The sequence below is a fragment of the Phoca vitulina genome, unplaced genomic scaffold, assembly GCF_004348235.1.
Source record: "Phoca vitulina isolate PV1807 unplaced genomic scaffold, GSC_HSeal_1.0 scaffold41, whole genome shotgun sequence".
In the NCBI taxonomy this organism is placed as follows: domain Eukaryota; kingdom Metazoa; phylum Chordata; class Mammalia; order Carnivora; family Phocidae; genus Phoca; species Phoca vitulina.
The window spans coordinates 5,076,097-5,088,659 of record NW_022589744.1 but is presented as its reverse complement, the minus strand read 5'-3'; the positions used below and the strand labels follow the sequence as shown (position 1 = coordinate 5,088,659).

At 38.0% G+C, this 12,563-nt stretch overlaps 1 protein-coding gene across 4 annotated transcripts in view; it reads right to left on the bottom strand.

Annotated features, from left to right (window-relative positions):
- The window catches only part of CEP112 (centrosomal protein 112), a 475,433-nt gene that overhangs the window by 132,804 nt on the left and 330,066 nt on the right, over positions 1-12,563 (bottom strand). For 3 of the 4 annotated variants that reach the window (XR_004302419.1, XM_032429545.1, XM_032429546.1), the window contains exons 22-23: positions 12,192-12,254; positions 5,791-5,940 (exon numbers count right to left, since the gene is read on the bottom strand). Coding sequence is in view for 3 of the 4 variants with exons in the window: in XM_032429545.1 (XP_032285436.1) it covers positions 5,791-5,940; positions 12,192-12,254 (213 nt within the window). In the remaining variant the exon portion in view is untranslated. Of the gene's footprint in view, positions 1-4,173; positions 4,907-5,790; positions 5,941-12,191; positions 12,255-12,563 lie in introns of those variants that run through there. The other variant, XM_032429547.1, reaches the window with a different exon arrangement.

Genomic DNA, 12,563 nt, shown 5'->3' with positions numbered 1-12,563 from the left:
GAAAAGGATGTGATGGAAAAACAGGTAAATACCAGGGCTTTCTATTTCTGAGAAAAGTGAAGGTGTCAGGACTTCAGGAATACATGCCAAATTGGGATCATTCAAACCTCAAAGAGATATCAGATGCCCTCTCCCATTTAGGTAGCATGAACACGGAAACACAGAACAGTCACCCCAACCAGACTACACACACACCTCTACCCCAGATCTTCTTTTCCCGCCCCTCGGGTTAGAGAAAATGCACAGACTCCACAAATCAGTTTTACTTACAGAGAGGGGAGAATCACGATGCTTCAGAAACATATACTGAATGTTTAACATGTAGAGGTATTCTGGTTAATTACTGAATTTATCCTGGTTAATCTACTAACCTGAACACAATAAAGAAAGACTTCTTTAGGAATCCCTCAAAAAAAAGCAAATCATTTCCATGGGGAAAAACCTAATCTTGCCCAGCCTCCCCCACAGCAATATTAAATGCTAGGTGGGCAGTGTTTACAGTTCTCATGGGAAAACACATGACCAAGACGGTGCCCATCTAACATGGCGTTCAAACATAAAGGTAAATTGGCATTCTTAAACATGAACAATTCAGGGAAGACAGTACCATGAGTCTTCAAAAAATGATTTGACCATGAAATCCAGCCAATTAAGAACCAAATCGAAGTAAAAACTTCAGAAACGGAGTCGCTGTGGTAAAAGGTCCAGTGGTAAGCACCAAATCCACCACGGACAGCATGAGTATTAAACTGAAGAATAGGGTTATGGACAAATTGTGACTATCACAAACCTGGACAGTGTAAAAATAATAACACTGTCCCAGGCTAGAGGCGGAAAGCAGGGGTTATGGGAGGAAGTATGAATGTCTTAATGTACTCATTTTCAACCCCAAATCAAATTCTGTCCAAAAGTCTAATAATTCCTTCTTTAGACGCTAGTTTCTTTCATCTGTTGAATTGAAGTAAAATTAACTCCAGAGATCTTTCTGAAACAAGCAGAAATACAGAATCTGGAGGATTACCTCATTTTATGAGTCTATTTAGCTTTCCTTCTCTTTTCTCCTTATATGTAGTAGGATTATCTGAAATGATGTTCACCTTAATATGATGGTTATTTCTGAGTGATGGGATTTGGGGCTACTTTAAATATTACCTTTCCCCCTACATTTTGAATCATTTGTGAGCATATGCGATTATCCATTTTTTAAAAAAACAACAGAGATTTTCTTTAAAATTATGCATGCAGCTAGGCTATGACGTTAAATAACAATGTTGATTCTGGGTCGTAGGAATATAAATATAGTTATTTTTCTACTTGGTACTATTTCGTACAGGTGAGGAATCAATGGGAGATGACATTTAGCATAGATTATTGTATGGGTTCAAGATGGCTTCACCATCTCTGACACTCCTCCCTTCCAGAGGGAGAGGCTTAATTCCACCCCCTCCTTGGTTCAGGCTGACCCTGGGACCTATCTCAACCAATAGAATGTGATGGAAGTGCCACTGTGAATCTTCCTACAGTAGCCTTAAGGGAAGTGCAGATCTGCCTTCACCTATTGGAATACTCCTCTTGGATGCCGGCTTCCACGTGAAAGGTCTGACCACCCAGAGAGCGAGGCCATATGGACAGCACCTGGAGCCATACTGGATGTTGCAGCCCAGCCAAGCTTCCTGCTGAACATAACTCCACAATGCTACACATGGAGCAGAAGAACCACCCAGGCTATCCCTGCCTGAATTTCTGATCCAAAGAATTCTAGGTTATAAAATGGTTGTTGCTTTAAAACATCAAGTTTTGGGGTAGTGTGTTATATGCAGGAGAGCTGGCTCTTTTTAGAAGCTTGACTTTGAAGGTAAGGAGTGAGCTAAAGCAGTAGATAAGTGATAAAGATCTTTTTGCTCTCAAGATAGGGCATACTACGGTATAAAAGATTTACCCGAATGAATGCATTTGTTTCTATAACTCCTTTTACACTCCAGGAATTCTGTTCTGTGAAAGACCTCGCTTGATCTGTTGTCTCTTAGACAGCCAGGATCATGCCCGCTCTTGGGTCTCCGCTACCATGATTAATATCCACTGGGCTCCTTTAGACTGCTGGCTCTTCCTCTTTCACCATAGTTTTAATTGTTTCTTATTGCAGAAGTGATGTTATAATTAAAAATATGGAGCTAAGATAAAAGAAAATTACCACAAATTCCACCCCGCAGAGATGTCCTCCAGTAAAATTTTGATATATGATTCCTTCTTTTTTCTCTTTATATGCACTTTTATTTGCAAACATGACCTTATATACAATTTCTGTAAACTGTATTTTCATTGAAAACTATCTTGTGAACATTTTCACTATCCTTAAATATCATTCTCCAATACCATTTTCAATAGTGCATCATTTTTAGTTTATGTACTATGGCAAAAAATATAGAAGGGAAATAGAAAATGTGAGTATGGTGGGTGCCTTGCATGCAGCAGGACCTTGATAAATAGTTATTTGATGAATGAATGTTAGAATGAATATTTTTTTGGCTAGCTAAAGCTCTGTGCAACCTTTTAACTGCCACCTTTGGGCACATTCTGGAAATGGGTCAATGGGCATGTCTCTCAGGCAATGTAATAAAGATAGGTATTGCCAAATTATTCTCCAGAAATGTTTTAGCAGGTTACACTATACCACACTAGCGGCCCTTAAAAGTGGATTGTGGTAGACTACTTTATACCCAAACTTTTCTCTCAAGAATTACTTTAATAAAAGGTCTGCCGATCCACGGAGACATTATTGCAAGCTCTGGCAGGGTGAGTACGAGATTTACTCTCCACCCTCATCCCTGACCGCCAGCTTGAGAGCTCAGCTCGTCCCTAACCCAGAACGTGGGGCAAAGTGCATTTCACAATTAGCATGCACACTCTTTATACAGCACTCTTTGATTTCAGTATTTCAATACAGTAATATTTAATATCACAAAATCTTCAGTACATATTAGCTTGTTTTAATATAGATGCAGACAAATGCATTTGGTTTCAGAAAACCAAATACAAGCCTCATGTGCCTCTCTCTCTGTGCCTCTCTCCGAGTATCTGGATCTATCTATGTATCTATATGTACAAAACACTCCAACACAATTAGAGTGTCCAAATCAAACAGCTGTTGCAGACGTGCTATTATCACTCAGGCAGACAGAAAATGAGAGTGAGGCTATCCGGGTTCATTTGTGCACTTGGCCAACGACTGGTTTTCAGGGACAGAATGTAGAGACTGGTGTGTGTCCAATAGTTCATGGCTGAGCCTTTCCTGTCAGGAAGACCATGACTTGAACCTGGTTCTGACAGTTGTTGAGCAGTATGACCTTGGGCTGGTTATTGAACCTCAGAGCCTCAGTTCTCCCACCTGTAAGATGGGGATGATAGAAATACCTTCCTTATAAAGATTACTAGAAGGCCTAAATGACATAACGGGACTGGTGATGAATAAAAATGTCTGGCAGAGAGTGTGGTACATAGGACATGTTAAATAAGAATAAGCTATTATTCCTTTCATTTTTGGTGACATAGTCTGGAAAAGAAAAGCAAGGCGAGGAGTGCCAATGAATTACTTACCTTATGTAGGTTAGTAAAGAAACCCCACAACGGTCATTCACTTTACACATAACCTAATTGAGTCAATCAAAACTGTACCATATCTGCGGCGCCTGGGTGGCTCAGTCGGTTACGCGGCCGACTCTTGATTTGGGCTCAGGTTGAGATCTCAGGGTCCTGAGCTCAGCAAGGAGTCTGTTTAAGATTCTCTCTCCTCTTCTTCTGCCCCTCCTCCCCACTCTCTCTCTCTCCCTCCTCGTAAAAAACAAAACAAAACAAAAAACTAAACTATATCTTACCTACATTCTAATTTTAGTTATTTTCAAGTACCTATGTTCCAGAGGTCATAAGTATCATATAATATATATTTTAATATAATATTATGTATGTACATCTTTTATTTTTTTAAAGATTTTATTTTATTTATTTGACAGAGAGAGAGACAGCTAGAGAGGGAACACAAGCAGGCGGAGTGGGAGAGGGAGAAGCAGGCTCCTGGCCGAGCAGGGAGCCCGATGTGGGGCTCGATCCCAGGACCCTGGGATCATGACCTGAGCCGAAGGCAGACGCTTAACAACTGAGCCACCCAGGCGCCCCGTATGTACATCTTTTAAATTCAGTCTTTAAGATCTGACACTTTTCTGGAAATTAGGATCACAATGGTTTTCTGTTTTAACAGGTAAGTGGACTAAAACTGCAGAAACAGTTAAAAATAGGCAGTTGAACTAATTATATTTCTTTCAATATTTTTTTTTTTAATCTTAAGAAACAATACTAGAAACTATGCCATTATGGAGTAAATCTATGTTTTCCCTTTTTGCGTATATTGGGATTCAATTATTTATTTAAAATTTGGAAATTGCCTAGTGCATGGTATTTGGACATCAAGTGGGAAAGAAATTCACTTAAAATGAAATTTTTATATAACTAAAGGAATTTAAACAAAGTATTCAGCTCAGTTCATGCCAAGCAAAACAGTTATACAGATCAACGAGTACCTCCTGTGCATTTATAAATGAGAAGAGCTTCAAAGATTTTTTTTCAATTACCAGAATATAAAAAAGAAACCTCTTCCTTGTCTCATATCCCACATAGGGGGAAAAGAAGCTGGCTGATGGCAATATATAAGGAAAATCTCATTAAGAACAAAATAAAGTCAGTCCTCACCTCTAAAGTGAGGAGGCTGGATGAAATGGCCTCCAAGATTTTGTCCATATCTGAAGGGTTTTTTTTTATTCCATTCAGTCTTGTCCAGGCTTAAAGAGTATATTTTAAAAAGCAACTTACATTAACACTAGCTTCTCCGTAAATTACTCAGATTGCCTACAATAGGCTATAGAAAAGAAAGACGGAGGGGTTAGGCAGAAAAGGGCAGCGATAAAACCCAAATGTTTCTTTTATTTTTCCTTGCTTTGTATGATTACCCAACATGCTTTAAGCATTGTTATAACAAAGTAAAATCACTGAAAAATAATCTTTTGCTGGAAATTCTTTAAAAAATTTTGTTCTCTTTTAAATCTTATTTATAAAGGTTTCCAGATGCTTATCCTCACAGATTAAACACAGCATGATGTAGACACTTACAATAATATTCGCTGCTATGAAGCCAAGAAAAAAACTACTTTGAGATCTAACTGCCTATCACCTAAAGAATCAGGGTCCAGGGAACTTTCTGTTGCTATTAAAGGCATGATTCTCTGAAGCCATTTGGAAACAGCCTAGGTTCTCAGCAGCAACACATCTACCCTGTACTATGTCAAAGCACATCAAATGGTTGGCATTCCAAACCTCAAACAGGTTATTTCTCATTATGTGAATACATAATGAAAGGATGTGGGCAAAGAATAGAATGTAAATTGGAAGCTGACTTCTGAATTTATTAGCCAGCAGTACTGGGCTAAAACAGTCATCCTAATTTCAAGAGACAGTTCCAAAGTGGTTCTCAAGAGAAAGGACAGGGTATTTTTCAAATATTTGTTCAATGTGAATGGACTGGGCTTGCCAAAAATGACTTTTTATGCTGGCATGTGATCTCTTCGAGGGAAGTCAGCCTGAGTCACTGGATACATCAAAGGTAGAGTCCAGTGAATGGAATTCCAGCAGGCTGTGTGAGCAAGCCAGATACCTGCATTCATCTGCCCACTGCTGCGATTTCAGCCCTCCTTTTAATTACATTAAAGCAGCTGGTACCACTGGTTACTGAAGTCTTCAGATTACCTTGATTGCTCGGTCATTATCTCTAATCAGCTGCTGCTTCTCATCTTCAAACTTCTGTATAACATCCTGGAGCCGCCTTTCTGCAGCAAGCTGCTGCCGGCTCTTCTCCTCTTTCAGAGAGGAAATGGTTGTCTGAAGTTCTGCTATGATCTAAAATGAAAACAGCATGCTATAACTTCCAATTCTTCAGTGAGAGGCATCTATTTTATATGTATTTATGCTTAACAAAAGAGCGGATTTGGCAAAACTCTAATCCACAAACTAAATATTTTCAATTAACATATCGCACACCATAACGCATGAAATTCCACACAATAAAAGACTATAATAAAACTGTGAATGGTGAACAACTGGTGAACCAAATATATTTGGAAGACATTTCCACTATAACATTCCACAATATTTACTCATCAGAAGAAAGAACATCTGTGATCTCAAAAATATGAAAAGCGTCAGATTTTATTTCACTGAGAAATAGACTTATTAGAATGAAGAAAGCGGTTTTGCCTTTTCTAATACTTGGAACTGTAATGACCAAAAAAATAATGAACAGGGCTCCTTCTTTATCCTTACCTAATTCTACACAATTTTTGAGTACTCACTAAGGTTTGGGCACTGTGTTAAATGCCTTAAGTTCCTATGTCATTTACAAATGTGATTATCATCCATCTTTTACAAATGGAGAAACAGAGGCATAGAAAGAGGTCACATATTTCCCACTGTCGGAGATGACATCGAACCAAAAAGACAGGCAGGACTTGAACCACACAGTCAGATCAATCGCCGTACGAATTGGTTCCTCTCACTAGCCTTTGTTTTTCTTAGACAAGGTTTTGGTGTAGAAGAGAAGCTTATCATGACACAGTTCCCAAACTGATAGCTATCCATGAAAGTTTGTATTCAGAGACCTCTGTAGTATTCTCCACATTGGAGAACTAGTTCTCTCCATGAACGGGTTCCCTCTAAGTTCTCCTAGGTAATCATCCGATGAGGGACCTTTTTTAATGAGCTGAGAACATGGCTCTTCCTTGGGTTTGGATGTATCCATTTCCTTTCAAATTCAATAGTGATGACTTTTTAAAAGCAGGAAATAGTTGTTTCTTCTTCTAATTAAAAAAAAACAACTTAGTACTGGTTAGAATAGAATTTCGTTGGTTCAACTGTGTCATGATAAGCTTCTCTTCTACACCAGGGCTGGTTGGTGAGATACGTTGGACAAGTCAGTTATCTTCCTTGAATTTCAGTTTTTCCACCTAGTATTTGGTGGCAAAACTAGAGTACGATATTGTAAGACAATAAATAGAGACTGTCTGGAGTCTGCCAGAAGCCAAGTCCTATAGAAATATTCATTGTTACTATGGACATAAATGATAGCATATTTACAATAAAATATGGAATATCTATGCTTTTAGAAGTGAGCAAACTCACTGTAACAAAGTTTAACATTCAGGATTTGTAAATCATCATATGTTAAGACCATTGTGAAATAAATGGCAAAATATATAATAGCAGTACGTTAATATTCCTAAATACAAACTTGAACCTTTTGCTATGAGTGGAGGAATCCATTTACTGAGAATAAAGATGTTTTTCATCTGTTTTCTGAATTTTGATTAAATGTTGTTCCCATTCTGGCATCAATTCAATTAATTCTCACAGCACTTCTACAAAGCAGGGAAGGTTACATTCTTTTAGTGAATGTCAAAAACTGAGGCACAGAATAATCAGCTCACTCGTAGTCACAGAGCAAGAGGGGCCAGAGATAAGAAAGAGCCAAATTTCCTTGGCCCAACATGAAACTTAAGATTGATATTTTGTAAGAGCATGGAGCCAAATAGTAAAAATAACTTACTATTTCAATGACTATTGGAGCGTTTCAAGTTAAGTAAACTACAACTTTGTAGAAGTGGTAAGCTTAAGTCTGTCATGTGTTCATTGTGTGTGTTCAGTGCATGTGTCTGTGTATGCGTGTGTGAGTGTATATACACGTGCATGTGTGTATGTTTAGTGCTATGCAGTTTTAGCACATGTCCGGATTTATATATCCACTACCACAATCATGTAATATGTTTTTAAAGTACAAAGTAATTTTGTTTCTTTAGATTAGATTAGCTTTTAATTGACCAAGAGTGAAGATAAAAATATTTGCGGGTTCTTCAAGTGACCACAAGGGCATGAAACAGGGATCTCTCGTTTTCAGAAGCTTAATGACAAGAGTACATCAAAAAGAAATAAATGCAGGTTTTGGAAGGATCTATGAGCAAAGTCCAGGATGTTCTGAGGAGAGCATGCTTGTTTTTGTGTGGAAAATGAAACCTTACATTCCTGGGGGGAATAATGAGATTCTTTGGGGAAGTAATGAGATTATCTTTGGAAAGTTATTCCAAAAACTTATGACGATCATCTAGGGAGAGTGTCAAAACATTTCAGGTGAAACACGGTAGGTAGATGAGTAGATAAAGAGGTTGACAAACTGACAGATGAGATGGATATAGAGAGGTGGCTAAAGTGTGGATAATTTTTAAAACCAGAATTGAGATTTAAGATTGAGAAATAATACTAACTTGATTAATATGCTTTAGGTAAAGAACAAAACTCACTTGATTTTAGACATAGAGTAAAAGACTATATATTCACCTTAGCTCAGTGCATGTAACTGGCACTTAACATTTAAGTAGTGGAACTATAATCATACTAAATAAAAATAATAATTACCCGACAAATTACATTGAGATAATCTAGCCTTTCGTAGAATAATGATATAAAAAGTTTCTGAGAAAAACTATAACTAATCTATGCAATCATAAACCCCACCAGTTTTGATTGAATCATAATTAAAAATCATAAAACAAAATGTCACCACTCAACTGAATGTTTACCCTGCATTCAGCTTCAGAGAAAGAAGTGGATTCGAACATTTCCATATGATATTAAAAATTAACATTTTGGGAAGCAAAAGGAGAGCTATTTCAGGCTGATGCCGTAAGCAACCTAACTGGTGAAAGCTCTAATAGTTAATTATTGCTAAGCAGTTAACACTTTGCAAAAAATGTTCATGGGTCTTATTAAGTCTTAAAAATAGGATTCTGTATAGAGGTTAAAATTTCATCTTTAACTCACTTTGATGTTTTTCAGATTGTAGTACAGCTTGAGATCTTTACAAAACTCTTCTTTAAAATACAACAGGGCATACGTGGGAAGATTTGGCGGACACTGAGGATCCTCATCAAATAAGTGGGAGGGTGATTCCTCAGCGCGTTTTGCCTTCTGGGTTGTCACCCTGGAGAATGACATGAAGGCTGGGGGCATGTGGGACGTGTGGAATATGCTAGGCATATCTGCGTCAGGTATGTGGGAGCAAGTGAGGGCACTGGGGGGAGCCAGGCTCTTGGCAGTGGGCAAGCTCTACTGGTACTCCAGCTCTAGTCTTGTCCACAACTACCTGTATGCTTGCAACATGGTAGTATCTTTCTCTGAAAAATGGTGACGGGGTGAGTCAGTTGAGTGGGGACAATTGTGCTAACATTGAAAAGGCAAGGTGAGTATGTAATATTAAGACAAAAAGAACAATATGTGATTCTGATGGAAATTATATTCGGGAGTGTGCCCAGAGATGACACAATCATTGCCATCATGATGAACGTGGAGAATCCCAGAAGGGGCACAGTCCTGGGTATGCCACGGGCTTGGTGTTCATGGTCCATTAGATCTTAAAAGCTTGATAAAATCTTAAAGATTAAGTAACTTCCTTTAAGGGAGGAAAATATTTAAAATATTTTTCCAAATTTAACCTGATGATCTCTTGGATACCAGTGCATTCGTTACGAATGCATTCATCATATTACTTAAAAAAATCTTTTTTTCAAAGAGGGTTTTTTTTTTTTTTTTTAAGTCTGATAAACAGTTAAGCAACTTTGCTTCTGGCATTGTCCTCAGCTTAGATATGAGTTAGAGATTCCAGCAAACTATCACTGGAACACAGAAAAAGTCAGTCCATGGTTCTGTTTGTAATGTTGATTTTCAAATAATCTGTTTCTTCAACTTGATTGGACTGTAGACCAATGTTTCCCAAATACCAGTACACAGATACAAATATATGTATATGTTTATATACGTATAAGTATTTATATGTATTTAGAGGTGGGCAAACAAAATATTATCAATGTAAGGTTGTCATCCTTATGAGGAGGATGGACTGTCTTTTATTATATTATACTCTTTCAAAGATTTTTTTTTCCTTTTTGGTGTTGTGCTGTCCTTTGATGTATGAAATCATGGCTATAGGACATGATTGCTGTCCCTAGTTGGGTTTTCCTCCTCCACCTCTTCCTCCTGCTTCTTCATGTCTTTACTTGGGAAAATATTTAGCAACCAACCCCCCCCCCCCCCCCCCCCCCCCCGCCTCTCCAAATTGTGGAGGGAGATTTTATCAATTCTTGAACACCCAAAAATAAATTAAAAATAACTTCTTGCTCCTTCCATATCTTTTTTATTCTTTGCTCCCTCCTTTCTTGTCTCTATTCCCATTTTAATCCTGCTGCTATACGAGCTAACAGTCATTAAATGCTTTACTGTGTACTAAGCACTCTCTACTAAGCACTTTTTTGGCCTTACGTTACTTAATACTTAAAACTAACCTATGAGGTAAGTACTACTGCCTCATTTTACAAATGAGGGAACTGAATTCCAGAGAGTCCAGGTAACTCGCTCAAGGTCATATAGGTAGTAGGGCTGGTACTCAAATTCAGGTCTGCTGGACTCCAAAGCTTAGGCTTTCTTCCACAAGAACTTCCATTTAATTTGCTTTAATATGAACTAATCAGGCTTCTTCACACATTCCTTTAGATAAACTTAAATACTCCTGTTTACACTCTCATTATTTAAGCATTTTTATTAGCTATCTTATATCTCACTTTCGGTCTGCCTCCCCCATTTAACATAACGCAAAATAAGCAGGACGTAAGGGGATGCCAGTTGAGGATTTTTCAAGTCGTAGTTTAAACTGTAACTTTGGGAGTCATAATATTTCTTCTGATTATAAGAACCTTCTTTGGTGATTGTAAAAGAATATTCCCCATGTTCCTTCTTCAAAGAAGGTCTGGGATAATGGCAATCAACAAATATCACTATCTTTTAGGTAAATACATATAAGTCTTCACTGAGACAGAGACAGTTTGCTTTCCAAGTGGGATGTAAATTATATGGCATATGCATATTTTAGAAATAATTGTATAATCAAAGAAATTTTATGAGCGCTATCCCCAGAGTTCTGCCATATGAAAAATGGGAGGGACTGAGCCAGGCCAGTGGCATCAGGTTGTGAGCTTCTGCTCCCCAGTCCGACCCAGGTGGGGTCCTGGCTTAGTCACTTGCTAACCCATGTGTCCTCAGCTCTCTGAGTCTCAAGTGTGAGCTCAGCTCTCTGAGCCTCAGTTTCCTTAAATGGGGCCAATAATAGTTCCTAACCCCAGAGTTATCATGAATGAACACTGAGTCAACATGGTTAGTGCCCCATAAAATTCTTGATTTTATTACTATTTTGTCGTTGTGTTGCTATTACAACCACTGTGTGGTAACTTATAAAATGGCACATAAATTTCAGTTCATGGCCACACATCACTGTGTATATGCAAAAATACTAGAAGAGCTGATTTTAAAATCATTACATATGATGCCCCCAAAAGTGAAGGGTTTAACCTATCCATCTATACAATGAAAATGAGTATTTTTTATTCTAGAATTACTCATAAAACTAAGGAATGCTTGAGATTCCCTAGATGACACTATAGGATATTATTACAACAACTTATACAGAAAAAGTATTTTAAGCATCATTTGTCGAGTTGAGACAGGCATTCAATTATTGGCCTTCTACTAAAACTACTAGAACAACACCAAGAAGCACGATATGAATGTAGGGATTTATAATTCTTCTTTTCCCCAAAAGGAGTCAACAGTTGAGCGGCTAACTTAACCTAGAACATTTATCATTTTGAACTTTATTGCTAAGCAGTCTTTAGGTACAACTAAATGGAATATTGCAAAAAAGCACAGATGGTATCACACTGCTTACATCACAAATGTAGGTGTGTATTTCCCGCCCTTGTGAAATATGTTGCAGCCTGGGCTTGTTCAAGTGCACTGGCTGGTTTTACAACATCTGAGTGTGTGTGTGTGTGTGTGAGTCCAAATGGTTCAATATGCCTAATTAAAAAAATCTTTTAAGAAGGCCAAAATATTAAAAGCATATATTATTTATCCATGTACCCATCAAAAATAGGATACTGACCCATAAAAACAGTGAAGAGAATTAAGTTTAACTCTAAAGTACAAATGCTTTTATGTGGAGGTTTCTTTTTTGTTTGTTTTGATTTTGTTTTTTTTTCTTTCAACATTCTTACCTGTGAAGATTTGGCAAGCTTCTGAGTGTATTCCTTCTCAATCTGCTTCAGCCTGCTGTTGGCCTGAAAAACACACGTACATGAACACACACACACACACACGGTGACCTGTGAGCTTGGTATCTCTTCCACATGCCTATCACCAGGCAGCTGGGATGACTGCCAGCCGCACCGCCCTACTGGGGCAGCCAGAAAACCACAGGGCTTGTCTTTGATCTCACGCCAACTATTCATCACTTAAAAAGCAAAAAGCAAAAGCAAAAAAAAAAAAAAAATCTCTCCTGCCAATTATGAGACAAACACAGACTTCTGTGGAGAGAAAGAGAAAGCGAGAAGAAGAGACAGAAATAGACGTAGCAAGAGTGTGAGCGC